At 37.8% G+C, this 20,279-nt stretch overlaps 1 protein-coding gene across 4 annotated transcripts in view; it reads left to right on the top strand.

Moving 5' to 3' along the window:
• LOC6739795 (DEAD-box helicase Dbp80) overlaps positions 1 to 20,279 on the top strand; it is a 53,346-nt gene that overhangs the window by 23,911 nt on the left and 9,156 nt on the right. For 2 of the 4 annotated variants that reach the window (XM_016168968.3, XM_016168969.3), the window contains exons 5-8: positions 5,081 to 5,195; positions 5,258 to 5,435; positions 15,436 to 15,537; positions 19,999 to 20,134. In XM_016168968.3, coding sequence (XP_016033109.1) covers positions 5,081 to 5,195; positions 5,258 to 5,435; positions 15,436 to 15,537; positions 19,999 to 20,134 — 531 coding nt within the window. Of the gene's footprint in view, positions 1 to 5,080; positions 5,196 to 5,257; positions 5,436 to 5,498; positions 5,864 to 15,435; positions 15,538 to 19,998; positions 20,135 to 20,279 lie in introns of those variants that run through there. The other 2 variants (XM_044923852.1, XM_039298333.2) reach the window with 2 other exon arrangements.

Consider the following 20,279-nt stretch of genomic DNA (forward strand, 5'->3'; position numbering starts at 1 on the left):
CCGCCTTCTTCCGTACGCGATCTCGCTGTCTCACTAACTATCTCCTCTCCTCCGCCTTTAGACCCCGTTCCGACTGCGCGCTGACCGCGCAACTCGCGCCGGTACTCTCCTCGACTATCCTCGCGTACGTACTCCTCGCGTGTTGAGACTGACTGCCCGAGCTGCACTTGCGCCGTCGCTTTATAGGGGGGATCCCGTTATTTCCCCTTTCGAGCACGGCCCGCTCGGGTACAAGGTCCAACAGTTGTACCGTTAGTTCACGGTGCGTCCTCTTTGTGCACGCACCGTTACCGGTCGACCTCTGTGCCCTTGGTCAACTCGAGTCCAAGGTCCAGATCGGTACCGTTAGTTCACGGTGCGTCTTCTTTGTGCCTGTCCGACATCCGTACCGTTATCGTTCGACCCCTGTGCCCTTGGCCCGCTCGAGTCCAAGACCTAACGGGGTACCGTTAATTCACGGGCTCTCCGCTTTGCCCTGGCCGCCTTGCATCGCGGCTGTTGTTAGGCCACTCCCCTACACGAGATTTGTGGGGAGTTTTAAGACTCCTCACAACTTTTTTCCCAATATGAAAACGGTATATTGCGACAACGAACCCGCATTCAACTCAGAAACTGTCACCTCAATGCTCAAGAACAGCTTCGACATTGACATAGTGAATGCGCCCCCACTCCACAGCTCGACCAATGGCCAAGTTGAACGGTTCCACAGCACATTGGCAGAAATTGCCAGATGTCTTAAGCTAGACAAAAAGACCAATGACACAGTAGAACTAATCCTGAGGGCAACGGTAGAATATATCAAAACCATGCACTCGGTCACTCGTGGGATGCCAATTGAGGTTATTCACTCAGGGGCCCAACAAGCGTTGCTAAATTATGAAAAAAATATCAAAAAATGTTTCGAAAATGTGAGCGTGGCAGTTTTGTGCGGATTTAGGGCGTTATAGTGGGCGCGGCAAAAATCGATAGAAATTTACAAGACTGGCGCCGCGTCTTTGTCTCTAGAATATTTATGCTGAGAGCAAGACCTAATCGGATTGATCCTGATCAAGAATATATATACTTTACTTTCAACGAATCTAGTATACCTTTTTATTCTACAACTAACGGGTATAATATCTTTTGGAAATGATGAATTTAGGCTTGATGTATGTTCTAAAATAGTCATTCAGTAATGTAAACTTGCCTTGTAAAAATGGTATTTGTAGCATATAAACAAACGAACTTTGTAAAACCAAAAACTATGCAAAATTGCACTTTCTCCGCTCGCGTAAAATTGAGAACGCTAGAAATCTATAAAGAGAATGTGCTTGGTTGTGTAAGTAAAAAATAAACGTTAATGTGTATAAGTGCGCGTACTTATGCTAGAGGACGATTTTCGGGCCAAAACCAATTTTGATCTAAGAAACAAACTTTCCTATTTTGAGTTTTTGCCCAGTTTGTTGCGAATCGTTAACAAGAGACTGTGAGTAATATCTTTTACAGCATTATTATTAAGTTTAGCAATATTTCAACTTATGATAAAATATAGTTGCGATCTGGAATTGTTATCATTACTTCTGTAATATAAATCAAGTTTTTCAAAAAATGAAAATACATTTAAAAAAATATATTTTATTAAATTATACAACCATACATAGTTAAAAGTTAATATTTATAAAATAAATACTAATTTGAGACCTGTTTAATGGGGAAAATTGATTTCTTGAGGCACGGCGTGCGGTCACACCGTTGTCTACTAGACAATGTCTACTCTAATTTTTCTCACGTCCCAAGCTGAATACTCTAATGACAAATATTCTAATATAAAGTCATTTTTGAATTTAAGTTGGGTATATTAGGTACATAGATTCGGCTATTACTATTTAAAAATTTATATTTTCTAATATTTAAATAATAATAACGTTTAGGCAATGCAAAGCAAGAAGGGCATCAATTTACAATGCATGAGCATACGTGTGCACACATACAGTTGGCGGCTGTCAATGTGTTTACTGTAGAGCTCTCCGCTTTCTCACTCTAGAACACAAATTCCAGAGAGTCTGGAGCCATCTCTAAAACCACGCCGAAAAAAACGTGTGCAAAAAAATCGTATGGCGCTACGCATCTTGTTATTCTAGCTCTGGCTTAGCCAAATCCTACATCGTCAGAGGTACGCTGCAGCGCTCCACAGTCGTTGGCCTATCGTCCGATGCTGACGCTGCGATGGAGGTGATGTAGGAACGGCCCCGCTTGCAGAACAATGACCGCAGCAGAAGTAGTGGGAACAAGCGCGGTTTGGAGGAGGAAGCATGTGCTGCGTGCTAACTGATATAATACATATAATATAATATGTATATATATAATACGTAATTAAATATATATTTTAATTTTCTATTTCGGGTCTCGCAGCCGCCAGAATTCAACTTATCAATCAACTTTACGGCACCTCAACTGTGCAGCATTATCTTCGTTACATGATTTGTGCATAAATAACACATAGTGCAAATCATACCAAGCTGTTTAAAGCTTTAACTTTAATTCATTCCCGGTTGTTGCGTTGTTGAACAACAATTTGTTGCAATATGTATGAATTTGATTATATTCAGACAAAGTTAGAGGCAGTGAACATTAAAAGTAATTTCGTTCGTACACTTACATAATGAGTACAGAGCCAACTAACGAAAGCTGTTGCTAATTCCGCTTACCTCAGTTGGGGGGAGATTTTAAAGCGCGCCTCGAAAAGAATTGCCAACTCAACCTTTGTTGGCGGCATTTTTCCGTGTGATTGTGGCCATCAGCAGCATTCACTCCGGAATAGGGCACCCTCGCTGCCCCCTCGTGGGCTTCCAAAATTCGCTGGATGCTATGCTAACTGGCTGGTCATCCTGACCTCACAAACATAGAAAACCTGCAGCATCTACGATCATGTCTGATGGACACTGCACTGGAAACCATTCGCTCACTGGAAATATCGGATGGCAACTATGCTATATGTTTTGCAATGCTTCTATGTCTTAGGAACAAGAACCCAGCAAATCGATTTCAAGAAGCGAAAAGACTGACTCTTCGTTTAAATTGCCTCAAGAGTGGTCATCAACTGAAGCAGTCCAACTCCGGCAATTGCCGTGCCTGCGGATCTAAGCACCACACCCTGCTTCATCTGGGAAACTTGGCCTCGCCTTCACCACAATCGCTTTACTCTAAACTCGCATCATGCCGAAGAACCCTCTGCCTGGAATGTCTACTGCTCTTTTGGCACAGGATCTTAGCAAAGACACTAGAATAATAGAATAGAATATTCTAGTGCCTTTGATCTTAGTAAACATGTTGCGCCGCTAGTACTGCCATACTATTGATAAACGATCCGAAACCTTTGTTACTTACCGTTCCCTTCTCTACTGCACCGATTCGTGATCAATCTCAACTTCAGAAGACAAAGTCATCCACTAGCATTTCGGGAAAAGGCGATTCTAGTTTTGAGACAAATGCACTATGGGGAATTCGATCCGTTTTTTTTATACATAAATGTTTTTTTTTTAATTTTGAAACAAATTTTCTTAACGGATTAAAAATTGATCAAAGGTTCATGCTGTGTTACACAAGTGTAAATAAACAGTCAAATGTTAAAAATTAGCAGATGTAAAATCATCTGTTGCAAACATAAAGCATGCGCCATCGGTGAACTCCCTCTTCCGCGAGAAGTCATTGAATTGTCGTGAATTTGAACATACATGATTTGATGATTCTCATTGTGTAAAGGAATATGAAAATGACTTATTTTTTAACGTTGAAATAGATACGGAAGAATATATTGAGTAAAAAAAATAATAATTCTAAAGGTATGTATAATTATCATCGTATCTTAAATCGTTTGTGAGATATTAATTTATGCTAAAAAAAACATGTCAAATTCCCCCGTAAATCACTGTACACTATTAAAACAATACAGCCATCTACCTCACTCTACTTGCATTCACCCTTAATTGATCGAGATGGACTTCTTGGAGTAGAATGTCGGCTGAAAAACTATTCATTGGATTTCAATGACCGTAAACTAGTCATCGTTACGAATGACCTTACCGAGCAGTGAATGAGCTCCATCTGCAGACTCTGTTGAAAGCCACTCATCCAACGTGGAGAGTATGTCGGGTCTCGCAGCCGCTAACAGTTGCTAAATTTGATAGACAAAATTAAACTCATCGGCTGTGCAGCAATAGAGACGCTGCGGCAGAATATAAGCACGCATCTACGACTTTTGGCTCAGCGTTCTGCAATTATTTGGCTAATGATAATGATCATTCGCATTCGTATATAATTCGTATATGTCGTTCTACCAACAAATATAATATCACAAATATAATATAATATATCACAAAAAAAAAAAAAAAAAAAAAAAAACAACTACATTTCTTACTGGATTCATGAAGTTATAGATTATATTTTGATTGCTAATTTTCGTTTAAAATGCATTATCTATAAGCTGTGTATGCTTCCTTCTTGTCTAAAAAGAAAAAAAAAACTAGTTGATAATTATAATTTTGCGTGTTGAAGGTGCTACGTAACTAAATATACCCTGTTCTCGTAGAGGAAGTGTTTCCGACCTTATAAAGTATATATATTCATGATCAGGATTACTGACCATGTCTATCCGTCCGTATGAATGTCGAGATCTGAGAAACTTTAAAAGCTGGAAATTGGACTTGCAGATTCCGCGATTTCGACGTATAAATGAACAGACAAACATGGCAGGTAGGAATTGTACTTCATTGCGTATTGCACAAATTCTGCATGTTTAAAAGCATATTTCTAGTTATAGTGCCATCTCGACGCTATTTTGAACAGATCGACATATCAAGTATAACTAATTATTCATTCGAAAGTGCTTCCTTCGACATACTTTTCGAAGAAGTTACTCTTCTAGTCTACGAGTACCGGATATAAAAAAAGACTCCTGGTTTTAATATAATGGTGTCTTTTTAGGAGAGTCGTAAAATAGTATTTCATTAAATAATAATATAATATTATATTTATAACTATTATAATATTAATAATATTTAATAACAAAAATTCTCACGTGATGAATTACAAATATTTTCAGGTTCTGTGTTTATCCCCTACGTACGAGTTGGCAATTCAAACTGGAGAAGTGGCTGCGCGAATGGGACAATTTTGCCGGGAAATAAAGCTAAGATTTGCGGTCCGTGGAGAAGAGGGTATGTTATTTTACCATATTTCAAACACTTTTTTTATTTATATATTCCGCTTTACATTAAAGTTGACCGCAGTAAAAAAATTGAAGAACACATTTTGATTGGTACCCCAGGAAAACTTTTGGATTGGGGAATAAAATTTCGTTTATTTGATATGAAGAAAATAACCGTTTTTGTATTGGATGAAGCAGATGTAATGATAGCCACCCAAGGTCATCATGATCAATGCATTCGAATACACAAGTATGTATATATGTTATAGTATTACCCAACCTCACCTTGTCTTGTTACACCCCTTGCTCGTAGGGTAAGAGGATATACCACATTCGTTGAAAAGTAATAAGCCGGTATGAGGAAGCGTTTCCAACCATATAAAGTATATATATTCTTGATCAGTATCAATAGCTGAATCGATCTGACCAAAGACACTAGAATAACAAAATGTTTAACGCCAAGACTTTAAATCTATATTATTTTTTATCAATTGCCTTAACGTTATTATTATTTAAATATAGCTTAGAAATTGTAATAGCTGAATCTATGTACATGTCGGAGATTGAGTAGATCTAACGTATTATTTGAATGTAACCGAAATTATGTGGTTGATCTGTTATGTTAAGAAGGAGCAGCGAATAATAAAATTCACGGAAAGCGTTCCGTTATTGAGTGGGCATCATTTGTGTGTGTATCAAATGAGCATGGCGCCTGTTCTTGTTGTTGGTAGAGTTTCGTGGAAACGAAGTAAGGATAATGAAATAATTGAGTGAAGTTGAGGAATAGAAGAAAAGCATCGAGTTATGCTCGATGCTTAAGTTAATTAGTCTGGTTTGAACGATCGAAGGGACAACACACAGGCGACTTCCTGAGCTGGACTATATGGACACTGAATGAATGCTAAATCGCGCTCCAAAATAACCAAAATAAATTTAAAAAATGACTTTATATTAGAATATTTGTCATTAGAGTATTCAGCTTGCGACGTGTGAAATATTAATAAGGCAACGATTGATTAGTGCTTGTGTCCGCACTTCGTGCCTCAAGATTGTTTATTGTAAAAGTTATATCTTTTCAATATTTTTATTTATGTTTTAAATTTGTATTACTTAATAGACTCAGACTTCGGGAAACTAACGGCACCATGTGATCTTATTTTTAAAATTTGTATAATACACATTAAAGTTTTTGAAATAAATTTAAAAATAATAAAAAACAAATGTGTATAAAAAAAATTTATTGTTGAGCAATGCATTAAGTTCATGTAAACGGTAGCAAATTCGAGCAGCGATTTTAACAAACGAATTTAAAAAACTTTAAAATTATAATAGTCATTTCATATTGCTACGAAATTGTCCAAAACTCCAAATATGTAAATTCGTTTCTTCGATCAGAATTCATTTTGGCCCAAAATAGTCTTCGAGCACAAGTACACACACATATATACGTTCTCGTCTATTGTTTTTACTCACTCAAGCAAGCAATTTCTATTTATAGATTTCTTACTCTCTCAGCGTAAGCGAGCGGGCGGAGCGCAATTTTGGCCGTCACCGAAAAAGTGGCTGCATAGTGTATGGCCGTTACGCATCTTGTTATTCTAGTGTCTTTGATCTGACCCTGTTCTTCTGTCCATCCGTATGAACGTCGAGATCTCAGAACTATAAAAGCTGGAAGGTTGAGAATAAGCATACAGAACTGCCACACCTACAATTCTAAGCAATGTTTTAACATTTTTTCATATTTTCATTAGTCCTCTTAATTCTATCTATTTGCTAAAAACCTTTTTTTTTTTTTAATATAATGTTGTCTAATAAAGGCGGTCTATAATAGAATCGTTTCGGTTTATTATCTTGTATCATACAATAACAACTCTTAACGAGCTAAAAATCAAGTAACGATCGCACCATCCGCATACAACAGTTTGGAAACATGTCTGACGAAAAATGCACTTCAACAGCCACTAACCACTAACTTTAGTAAAGAATTTGACTCAGTCAATCATTCTCTTCTAGTGTTGAAACTTGATTTATTAGGTTTACCTGTTGATCTTCTAAAACGGACGCAACGGGTCCTTTTCAAAAGACATTTTTCTTGTATTCTCCAAGTCACATCCGGTGTCCGACAAGGAAGCCACCTTGGCTCGCTTTACCTTACCTTATGCATTCCCGACCTTCCCCTAGTAATAAAATATTCGCGGGTACTTATGTACGCAGACGGTGTTAAATTATGCCTCCAGCCTCCAAATGTCCTTATTTTGCCATTTGAACTCACAATCCGATCTAGATAGCTGTTAAATATGTACTAAACTTAAATGGCTCCAAGTGTAATGTTATGACCTTTTCCGTATTAACCCAATACGCACGACTTACACTCTAAGTGGGTGCTGTTATTCTGAACCCTAGTAAAATTTTCAGACCATATTTCAACTGTTGTCAATAAGGCCAGGGGTGTGCTTGGATTTATAAAAAGGTGTTCAAAGGACACCTTAGGCCTTACTTGACATGACTAAAAAGGTTTTCAAAGGAATTTGACAAGCCTTTTATGACCAAAACCTCATTTAGCTTAGCTAGTCCGCCCGATTCTTGCGTATGGATTACATGTTTGGAGTCCACAATACGAGTGAATTTCGGACTGCATTGAATCGGTCCAAAAAACTTCTTACTGTTTACCTAATTGGGATGCAAACCTTATAATATTTTCTTATTCTAGTAGACTAATTAATTTATTTATTCACCTTCCCTAGCTAACCGTAGAACAAAAGTCTTTATTCGTGGTAAATTTGATCGTCTTGACTTGCTTAGCCGCATAAACTTGTCTGTAGATACATAGGCCTAATCCGAAATCATTGTAGATCTAACTATGAGTGGCATGACCCCTACAGAGTGTTATGTTCTGATTATAATAGGCTTAATCCTATTATCTGTAATCTTGACTCTGCCGCTGTTAAAGCAATCAATCTAACTTTTTCAACACATATTTAAACATTTACAAATATTTATATTTTTAATCTATTTATTTCCTCGTTTCTGTGCTCTTTTCCATATCGAGTCTATCTTCTCGCGAATCGATCCGTACGATATACGGCAGCGCCGCTCGGTCGGTTAGGCGAGAGGTGTAGCCGGGGGACTCGAGCGAGCTATAAATGGGCCGTAGCTCCACGTAGTCAGTTGGTTTGATTTAATTCAATTTGTGTTTTATCTCCAGAGAGAGAGATTAGGTAAATAATGTTTCTTTTATGACTTCTTCTTTATTCAGAAATTACATTTAAGGTTTTGAGTCAATGGTCCGCTTTTTAAGTGTGTGTGTCAAAATGACACTGACCATGCGTCGCAAAAATTTCTTTAATTTCTGTGTGTAACATGTATGAGCTTATTTCACAATATGTGGTTATTTGTGTATGTGGACTGCTCAGCTTTTGTTGTTGTGGCCCTTGATGCCGTTGTCATTCAACGGGATCTGGACGGTTTCGGGGGAGTGGGGAAGGTGTAGTGGTAGCTCCCGCAGAAAAAAACAAAAAAAAACTGTTTGGTCTGTAAGATGACGGAATTCTGTGATCTTTCCCGGGCTTCGGTATAAATATGATAATAGAATGTTTCCATTTACTTGGGTAGTAGCCGAGACTTATAATTCCATTAAAGGTTTACAGATGAGCATAGCTCCCTGATTTAGTAAGGCGTCGCATTGAGCATTGCAAACTGATGGCTTACCAAGCCCGTCGCAAACGCCTCTTTACAAATTTGCTATTATCTGTAAACACAACAGGCATAAGTTTTAATTAGTGTTTAGCTATTGAGCTTTTTCAATAGCTGTTGCGAATAATAAAAAACCGAAGGAAGTTTGTTTATATTACGACACTGTTTATTTTGCGAATTATTTAAGGCAGCTAGGGCCGACAAAGAGCTATATCGAATGCACAGGTTTAGTCTTTTCCGAAACACGACGAATTGGCAATTGACAGGGCAGACAGCCGAAATGCAGCGCCCAAGATTAACGTAGGTAGCTAACAAAAGAAACGAGGAATGAGCGCCGTACAGATAAATGCGTGCGAGTTTTGCATTTGCACTATGGGCATCGCAACTGCTACCACTGACTAATTTGGCTTACAATATTAAAGAATATGAGATTAGTCTACTGCACAGTTTTGGCGGCTGCATGACCCAACAATTAGCTTTAACGATGTTTGCCTTGATATTAAGGAGGGGAGATAGTTAGCTTAATGTAGAAACTCACATACTTTCTGTATTTCATCCAGTTGATGTTGTGTGGCGTCAGCCTGCAGGGGTGGTCTGTAAGTACTGGGATTTGAAGAAGGGATATCAACAGAGGCGAGTGGGATTATTAGATGGCGTGGGATGTTTATTGCCCCCGCGAAGTCAATTAGATATATATGGTTAGTGCTCACTTTTTGTGGCTGTCCTGGCACATTCTGAGGGTTTTTCGAGTGTGGCTGTAGTGGGTGCCTGTTCGTAAAAATAGGTTTGCACTATTGGATGACTGCGAAGTGCAGGAGCAGGGGCAGAAGAAGATAAAGCCACCACTAATATATATACGTGAGAAAACATCAAGTGCGCTGGTTAAAAAACTTGCTTCAATCATCGGAGAAAACAAGTTCCATGTGATACCTCTTATTAAGGGCAACATACAAGAAACGAAAGTACAGACTCAGGATGAGTCTAGCTACCGATCAGTGACCAAGTACCTGGACAAAGCTGGGAGGAGTTACTATACCTACCAGCTGAAAAGTGCCAAAGGATTGCAGGTTGTCATTAAAGGAATAGAGTCATCAGTGACATCATCCCAAATTATCGCGGCACTAAAGGAGAAGAACTTCAACGCCAAAACGGTGCTCAACATTCTCAACAGGAACAAAGAGCCGCAGCCACTCTTTAAAGTCGAACAGTACAGTACACACAGTTAGTACAGACTTCAAATCGTCATGGTTAAAAATGGCAGGCTTTTTTATATTGGCTTTAGCCAGTGTGACGGTAATCAATAAATTTTGAATTTCGGTTATTAACATTCTATTTCTAGCAGTATCTAACAATATCTCATACAAGTGAGGAGTGTCAACCATATTATTTTGTTTTGCTAGAATGATTTTGTTAGCTACCTCTGTTAAATCATTAATTTTTTTTTGGGGTTGTGTGTTTATGACTACCTGTTTATGACTACCTATTATTTGACTCTATTACCCGGGATTCCGACATTTTTAACATTTCAAAATCGGAGGTGTGCCCGCTATTACCTTGAGTGCGGTGCCTAGAAAACTTTTTATATGGTCGGTATCGACATTTAATAATATATCGGGAATAAATCGGACAACCCACTAGTTTCTTCTACCATTATTCAGAATTCGATCACTTTAATTGAATGCCTAAGCAAATATTTCTGTTCCCAGACCAGTACAACACCGTGCGTGATAGGAATATACTGGGAGTGCGAGTAGTCTGTAAGAAGGCGGGAGGTTAAATCTATTGTGCGTATAAGTATGCTTAAGTATGGAGTACATAAACAAGGGTAGTTAGTTTATTCCCTAACCGTTTGTTGTTTTTGAGATATACCTTTTCTTCTACCTTAAAAATTCGATTTTGTCTGGTAGGGTTGAACCTATCTAGATTAGCCTGTTGCGCTTTTTCTATGCTGTTCCTAATTGCCAGTCTCTGAGTGTCGTTGGCTGAGTGTAAGGCATATTTTGGATGTAAATTTGTGACTGAGTGTAATGTCTTATTATACTCTACCGTGGCTCTCATGATGAGCTCGACGGTGTTGTCAACCTTTTTGTAAATTTTAATGCACATAGCTATTTCTGTTAGGGTGCTGTGGAATCGCTCCACTGGCCCGATGAAGCTACTGTGTAAAGGGGGTGCATTAACGATGTCAATGTCATATTGGTTTTTCAATAACGAAGTTACGGTCTCCGTATTAAAGGAAGCCTCATTATCATTATCGGTTAGTATTACATCTTCCGATGATAGATAGGCAGCGAAGTCTTTAACAAAACTTCTGTAATAACTGGCAAGTCCAAAAAGGACCTGAGTCTGAACAAATTTTTTGGTTCGGTCTACTCTTGAATGGTTTTTACCTTTTACTGGTCTGTTTTGGCTCCGTTTGATGTAACAACAAAATCCAAAAATTCAACACATGCTTTGAAGAATTTGGTTTTTTTTAGGTGCCACTCTCATCAAGCCAACATGAGAGTGGCATTTAAGTACTGCGTCAATGTGTGTGAAGTGGTCAGCAGAATTTTCGGAGAAAATTATTACGTAGACGTAACAAATTGGAAGATGCTTCCTGCATTCTTTAGTCCAAGGGTAGACGGCAGAATTCATACTTTCCTCCGTTAATGGAGAAGACAGTTTTATCGCGGTCTTTTTCGGCCAGTTAAATCTGGTGGTACCCCGATTTTAAGTCTAGGGATTTTAAGTTTGCCTTTCCTAATTTCGCTAAAATCATAGGAATACTTGTCATAGGGTAGCGACCGGCGATGGTCGTTCATTCAGTTTCGTGAAATCGATCACCAGTCGTTTTTGTTTCCGTCGGCATCAGTTCCTTTTTTGTCAACCACCCAAGTTGGGCTGTTGAATGGCGACTTAGAAGGCAGGATAATGCCAGCCTTTAACAGCTGTGTGATTTCTGTGTTAACAAAATCCGCTGCTCTCATGGGGTAAGGATATAGCTTTGAATATACGGGTTTGTTAGTCTCCGCACGAATTGTGGCAATGATCGAGGTGTTAAATGGAAGCGCCTCATTAGAGTGCGAAAACCCGTGTTTCCTTTTAAGGATAATTTTTTTGAATTCAGCTTTCATCGAACTTGGGATTTCTACGTCATCGATATTTTTGAAGTTCACAGTATGTATCGCCTTCGTGGTATTTTAGCTGTTCCGATGCGTTTCCATACCTAATTGCGTTGTTGCGTAGATCTAATGCAGCTCCGACCTGCGTTAGCAAGTCGAAATGGCATCGGAAGTAGTGATAGTATCAAGTAAAAAGAATATGTGCATTAAGCACTTTTTGTTTTTTAGCTCCTTTAGGGGCTTTACATAATTTTTTGCCACTCCAGCCATCGTTTAATAAAGGGCAAGCGGGACATTTTTTTAAATCTGATAAGGTCGTTGGAGTCCAATGAGTCACTGTCGTCCTCAATCGCTTTAAGAGTGGCGGTGGCCGCGATTTCGTAATTATCATCTTCTTCCGTATTGCCGGCGTTCTCAACATTGAAAACCCTCTGGCGGCTTTGGCCAGAATTTCTCTCAGAGGAGTTTAGCCTATAGGTGCATGTTTATTACTTCCCTGCAAAAGTTCGAGGAATGTCTAAGCTTTGAAGACGATGGATCTATCTTCATTGGTTCTGGTGATGCATTTTATTTGGGTAGGTTAGAGACGCAGTCGTCCCGTTTGCGCCATGAACCGGTATTTTGATTCTTGCTTGGCTTTTTGAAATAATGGCGTTTTTCTGGGCCGCGGTCGGCAAAAGAATTTTAGCCTTGTTTTTCAGGCGCGCGGTGTTGGCTCGCTCTTGTTAAAATCAAAATTCTGATTTATTTGCTCCACCGCCCGGCAATGTGGTCGCAAACATACTTCGTTCGATACTAGCCTCTTTGGGTTGTGCTGGAAAAACAACAGCCCTTATGGATTTTTTTTATCTTTATTAAGCAGGTGGCTCTTTCATCATCATATGTCATGACATATTTGTTTGTGACGAGGGTTAATTTTCTTTTGACCTCATCGTAGCACTGCATTCGGGCTTGGTCGCCTTGACGGAACGACGCAAGTCCCTGTCGTGATAGGCGCCAGGATATTTTATCTGCATAGGAGCAGTCTAAAATGCCTTTAAAATTAAGCACTGTGTTGTGCGAAACGAGCAGCGAACGCGCCCGAATGCCAGTAAAATCGGACTTTACTATGTGTAAAGGTGTTTCGCACTGTGGTGCTCCCGGCTGTACGGCTACCCTCTGGTAAGTTTCTACCTCTGGCGGTTCTACACGCAAATTTTTTAATTGTTGGTTAACGGGACTAATTTGATCCGCGAACTCGGCCCAAAGCCTCTGTTCTTGATTAGCGGTCTGAACTAACATTTCAATTTGGGACACATTCATTGTGTATATGTTTTTTTTCTGCCTGTGCTAGTTGATGTTTGAACGAGTTATTATTCACTATCACTTTCCGATTTGGTTTCCCTATACAGGTCTGGGTAACTTATAAGGCCATTAATTGATTAACACAAAGTTATTAAGAGGTCGAATATTTCATATTTCAATTCGTCAGAAAGTTATGTTTACATTAATAACCGGGTACTTCGCATCTGAAAATTTGTATACAGAGACGGCTGATAATAATGTATTGAAAATTTTATATGATTACGTTTTGGGTACATAAGTTGTATATTTTTTCCCTGTGTGATTTGAAGTTGTCTTTGTCTTGTTGTTTCTTGTTTTTTGTGGATCCTGTTTGGTTTGGCGCCAGTTATGTAATCTCTAAGATATTATGTAATCACTTGGGAGGACCCACGCAGCAGTCCGTGGATGGCTTGCCTGGCGTTTTTACGGGAGTTACAGTTTCCCACGCAACGGTGTTTGCACGGGATTGCAGATTGTAGATCCAAATGTAGAATTAGGTTGTGTACAAAGGCTTCTGGCCTAGAGACTCAGATAGCGTGATAATAAGAATATATTCGGCGAGTTGCCGGAGTTTCGATTTATGGCTTGGTTATTGAATCGGAGGTCAAAGCAAAACTGTAAAACTTATCCAACTGTACTGGAGCTAACCAGCAAAGTGCTGACACTAGCAAAACCAGCATATCTCACCATACCAGCAACCAATGGGAATGCGGGACCAATGGCGTTTATGCGCAATCTGCATATAAAGATTCTAGGGTGATCCAATAATCACCCGAGAATTTTACAGACTTAAGTTTACTCATTAACTTACATAATGGGCCACAAACTTGCACTGCGTCTATGTCTCTAGAATTCGTTTGGTGTTTTTCAATCTTCTAGCTTTAATAGTTCCTGAGAACTCGATTAGGACGGACAGGCCAGATCGACTCGGCTATGGATCCTGATCATGAATATATATACTTTATATGGTCGGAACAATTCCTACTGCCTGTTACGTTGTATGTATATATGTATATTAAAATGAAATTTAAATGCTGTAAAGAGTTCTGCATACACTGTATAAATCGATATAAATAAATATGCACAATTCGTAAAATAAAAATGTAATTGAAAAGCTATGAATAGTTTACAATAAACTATGTTGTTACATGCCCGGCAAAATGAATAGTAAAATTCCTTCTTTTGGAACACCTTCCACTCGAAAAAGAGCTATGAAAAAACATGTCCAGGAGTAATACTAGTAAAATATGGAAGATGTGTGTTAAAATTTGTGTTAAAAATTAATAAGGCAATGATTGTTGAGTGCTTTTGTCCGCACTTTGTGCCTCACGATATGACTTTTGCAATAAACAGTTTTCATATTTTTATTTATTTAATAAATTTTTCTTTTCTACTACGTATTATTTTTATGAATTATTTTTTTTTCCAATGCAATGACTTCCTTTTTTCCATACACTAGTTATAATAATTTCCTTTGTATTTGATTTAATTATTTAGTATATTTATTAAGTCATATGACTTTATATGATGGATTTAAATGATCCATTTTAATTATTTAAAATGCGCATTATATTTTTTCAGTTTCCGTTTTTTTTTTTTTGTTATTTTTAAAAAGCGCGCAATTATATCATATTGCTACGAAATCGGCCAAAACTCCCCAAATATGTAAATTTGTTTCTTCGATCAGAATTGATTTCGGACCGAAAATCGACTTCTAGCACAACACGCACACATACGCCTTCTCGTCTCTTGTTTTTACACACACAAGCAAGCAAATTCTATTTTTAGATTTCTTACGCTCTCACCGTAGGCGAGCGGACAGATAGCAATTTTGGCCGTCACCAAAAAAGTGTATGCATAGTGCCAAACCAATGTATGTTATTCTAGTGTCTTTGTTTATACATACATACATACATACATTATAGATTTATAAAGTATAGTTAAAAATGTACATTTGTACTCTACTTCTTGTACCTACTAGTACTACAACTACTTGTGGAAACATTTTTTCCCTAATTCTGTGAAAACAGAATCACTATAGACACATAACATTTGCCACTTATCTCTATGTTGTTTTTTTGTTAAATTTTGTAATTTAATACATAATTTAAAATGTTTTTAATATTTCAGAATGCTGAATCCACATTGTCAAATGTTGTTTTTCTCTGCTACTTATGGTAAAGAGGTTATGGACTTTGCTCGGCTGATTGTTGCAGATCCCACAATAATAAGGTATGTATAAGTTGAATACGGACGATTTAGAACGGTGTTCCCAATTGTCCTTGAGTAAAATGCCTTAATAGAATCATTGAAACGTTTGTTTATATGACCCTTGAGATATAAGTAATTAATCCACACTTCTAAGCTAATTCCACTTAAATTACTATCCCAATTACGTTGGTAAGAGTCCACGTACAGCTGCGGTTAAAATAATAGCACTACTGCAGGTGGAAAGTTGATTTCCTAAAAAAAGGTATTGAATGTTTATTTTTTTAAAGTCCGATTGCATGAATTATAAGTACCATATGTTACCTCTCTAAGCAAGATATTTTTACTCTCTCAATGTAATGGTTCTGTTTGTTTTTGGACACTTTCTGCAAAAGCGCGCTAAATGAGGCAGTAACAAAAATAGCACTGATCACGTTTTTGCTGAATTAATAGTAGTGATTGCTTTGGGTTTTTTTTTCGACAAATTTTGAAAAAAGGAGTTGCATTAAAGGTTTTAATTGAATTTATTCCAAAAGAAGACCAAAAATTCTCTAGTTATGGGTCGCGGAAAGCATTCTACCGTGCTAATTTGATTAAAAACATTATCTCTGAAGGTAAAACTTACGCTAAAATGGGACGGTTTGTCGGTTGTTTAAACAAAATGATCCGCAACGCATTACTGTTTGTCGAAAAGAACGAAACACGTGAAAGAAACCCCTTAATGTCCAAAGTGGAGATCAAGTGCTTGGTGCGACGGAACTGAAGAAGGAGCTCCAGATAGCTGCAAGCGTGGAAACAGTTCGCAAACGCTTAAGACAAAACAAGCTTAATGCGTGGAGTCCCAGGAAAGTCCCGCTTTTGACTGAGAAGCATGTGGCAACGCGAATCGAATATGCCAAGATACGCAAGTACTGGCCTGTGGAGAAGTGGCGCAACATTTTGTGGTCAGATGAGAGTAAAATCGTGTTGTTTGGTGGTAAAGGCTCTCGGTCTTATGTTCGGCGTCCACCACGAACTGAATATAATCCTCGCTTCATCTTTAAGACGGTAAAGCACGGGGGATCAAACATCATGGTATGGGCATGCTTTTCATACTATGGTATGCCGGGGAAGAAATGCCGTTGGTTTGGATATTTCAACAGGATAATGACCCAAAACCCACGAGCAAGAAAGCTCGAAAGTGGTTTGAGCAGAAATCGATCCGAGTAATGAAATGGCCTGCTCAGTCACCCGACTTGAATCCTATCGAAAACCTTTGGGGGGACGTGAAAAAAAAGGTTTCTGAAGCCAAACCCAATAATAACGATGAACTTTGGGGTGTGTGAGCAAAATTCCTCAAAAACTGCCAGGACATGGTGGACTCCATGCCAAGACGATGCGCAGCTGTCATTGCCCACAAAGGTCACGCAACCAAATATTAAGATTCTTTAAACATAGTTCATAATATATTATCCATTTGTTGAATTCTTTTTTTATTTTTTTATTGAGTTAGCAAACTACGAGAAACAGTGCTATTTTTGTTAACGCCTAAATGTGAAGGTTTTTTTTGTTTTTGTCCTCGTGTATGTCAAGACAAAAAAAACTACTCTTTTAAAAATTGAATTCAACAACAACGATATGAGAGTCATGGGAGTCCTGGGGTCATTTCAGAACCGGAAAATATAAAAACCAGGCTCAAATATATTTGGATTAGTGATCATCCATGGTAATAATTATTTGGCTTGAAATGTTTTAGGAAAGGAATAGGATTAAATACACCATCGTGTAGAGAAATTTATGGACTGGGTGCAAATAATTTTTCCACTAATCCAGTACTCAACATAACTTACCCCACGGAGACGAGTGATAATAATAACAACAAGACACGGCGGCGTTATTACTATTAAAATATATAACTCCTCCATTGGGTCTAATTCAAAACGCAAGAGCTTTAAGAAATAAGATGTAAGACCGAGAAATCTATAACATAAAAGAATAACTTAGATCCATGACATAGCTTCGATTGCTAATAAAAAAAGAATGAGGTGTGGGATACTTAGGGCAACCCCATACGTTCCAACGAAAAAGGTCACATGTTTCAATTACAAATTACAAATTATAGTTACAATTTTAATAGGTATCTGTATATGTCGATCCAAAGTCTGTAGAGACTCCCCGCTACAAGAGTCTTCCTCTGTTTCCTCAACGAAAAGCTTTCTGGCACGTGACATGACTATCCCTCTTTATTTCATCACCAAGAATGACCAAACCCAAGCGTTTCCCTTTCTCATTCTCTTTTATACACCACTACACAGACACACTGTGGTGAGTTTTACCGGACTCTAGCTGTCCCATTCATGGCCATGCCAGACTTTGACAGAAACTATTTATGCCTCACTTTATGAATACAGAAGAAATACCCAAACGAAACAATAGGCCCAGCTTATAGCAAATATAAAATGTACGTTATAATTTAAATTTAAAAAGGAATATACGACACGGCCTTCTTGACCTACACACGGCCCCGTGTGTTTACATTTTGTAGATAACTCAAAATAAATTTTTTTTATGTTTTTTTTTTAAGAACCGTACTATCCGAAAATGATCTAGAAGCTTACATTTTCTTATTAATCAATTTCAAAGTCGCAGCCCTCACTGGCTCGACCTTTGTCACTTTCATTACCACAACGACAATTTTCAATGTCGCAGCCCTCACTGGCTCGACCTGGGCCATCTTTATGATCACCTTGATCATCTTCAAACTCTTTGGCAATCGCGGTCTCAGGCATTCTTCGCAAAAATTCATGGGAATATTTATATGTGGGATTATTATTCAAAGCTTTAAGTTTGTACCGATCACCCTGTAATGTTTCAATTACCAAGAATGGACCTCTAAATTTGGCATCTAATTTGGAGAAACTACGGCCTTGATCAGCAAGTAAACAAGAAGGGACACCAAATAATGATACTAGGGATCTCACAGCCTTAATGCAACTATCTGTATCCAACTTTATTGTATGGGAAAAGTAAACAAATATAGTAAATGCATCTATCATCACAATCACGTATTCCTTTTGGAAATGTTTACCGCTAAGCTTCCCTGTTATGTCAATATGTACGGTATGCCATGGTTTATTGATCTTTGGAATCGGATACAATTCAGCTTGTATTTTGCCAGATGGTTTCGACAGCCTACAAGTGATGCAGTTGTCTACAAATTTACAAAAATATTACAACATATTCTCAAACCAATAGTACTCATACTCATCTTTTCCAATGGCTTCATGTACGTTATTAACGGCAGACCACCTAATCGACTTTGGTATAATAGGAAGGCAAGTGGTTTTCCCGTTCTTTGAATCTTTCTTTCATGACCGCAACTCCTATGTTTTAGCCAATTCCTCAATAAGTTCGTATTACGCAACTTAGAAACCATAGACGATACCTGTTAATCTTTTTGCTGTTCGGCTAGTAACCAATTGTCAGAGATCTCTGTCAAATTAATGTTTTTCAACTATATTGATAGGCTTTAAATTGCCTTTAAGTATAAGATTACGAGGAAGAAAATCAACGTGGGCCATACCATCAAAATCGAAAGTCTGCATGTAAGACCACCAGCGATGGACTCTGGGAGTCAACTCGACTTTAGTAAGGGAAGCATTAAGTGAATTACAATCTGTCATCACTGTAAAATGTCATCCATGTAAATAATGGCGAAAATACTTTATAAAGTAATAAACAGCCAACGTCTCAAACTCGTACAGCAACCTGCGATCGTCAAGCAATTCTAGGGTCCGCAAAAGTTTTTAGCTGCTTTCATTTCTAATCATATGATGATACCCGTTACTCAACTAGTGTGATAATGAAAAAGAAATTTAATCATTTCGGTTTTGGGCGGTTTCAGGGCATAAGAGTGGGTGTGGCATAAGTACAAGACAAGTTTATTTACAAGTTTTATTTAACTATGAAAAAATATCGAACAATTTTTCCAAAATGTGTGTTTGGCAGTTTTGGGCGATTTGATTGCGTTAGAGTGTTACTGTTAAGTGTTAAAGGAACTTGACATTTGCGGTTGTTCCATTTTCCAAAATTTCAAGTTTTAATGCTTCTCAATAATGCATTCCTTTATTTTCCTTAAAATTGCCAACGAGATTTGACGGATTGTTGTGTTACTTTTGAGCAACCTCTTATTTCGAGGGAAATAGGCAATTTTCATTTGGTCCCTAATGGTGATATATTATAGATTTGCTAAATTTTGATAAAACATTTTGACATTTTCAACGTAGATAACAAACAGTTTAAATTTAGATGCAGGCCCTATTTACAAAAAACATCATTTTTCCTTCCGTGAATGAAGGAAAACTACGTAACTTTCGTTACAGATCGAATGTTCAATTTGTATGTGGGTCGACTATCTGACTGTTGTTTTCCTTTTCAATGTTATGTGAACTGAGAATTTTCCACTTTAATAAAAATATTTTTCTTGTATTTAAATGTGTTTTTTAGATTAATGCGTGAAGAGGAATCACTTGAAAACATAAAGCAATATTATGTTAAGTGTAAAAATGAAGAAGGAAAATATAATGCGATTCAAAATATTTACGGTTGCATTAGCGTTGGCCAAGCTATAATATTTTGCCATGTAAGTATAAGTATAAACCCATGGAATACTTTCTAAATAGATCAATTTTATAAGATTGCAATAAACTTTAGACCTTCCACACATAAAAATTTATATATGTAGGTATAATAAAGTAAGTTTTTGAAAAGAAGTACTAACGAATATT

The sequence above is a fragment of the Drosophila simulans genome, unplaced genomic scaffold (assembly GCF_016746395.2).
Source record: "Drosophila simulans strain w501 unplaced genomic scaffold, Prin_Dsim_3.1 Segkk87_quiver_pilon, whole genome shotgun sequence".
In the NCBI taxonomy this organism is placed as follows: Eukaryota; Metazoa; Arthropoda; class Insecta; order Diptera; family Drosophilidae; genus Drosophila; species Drosophila simulans.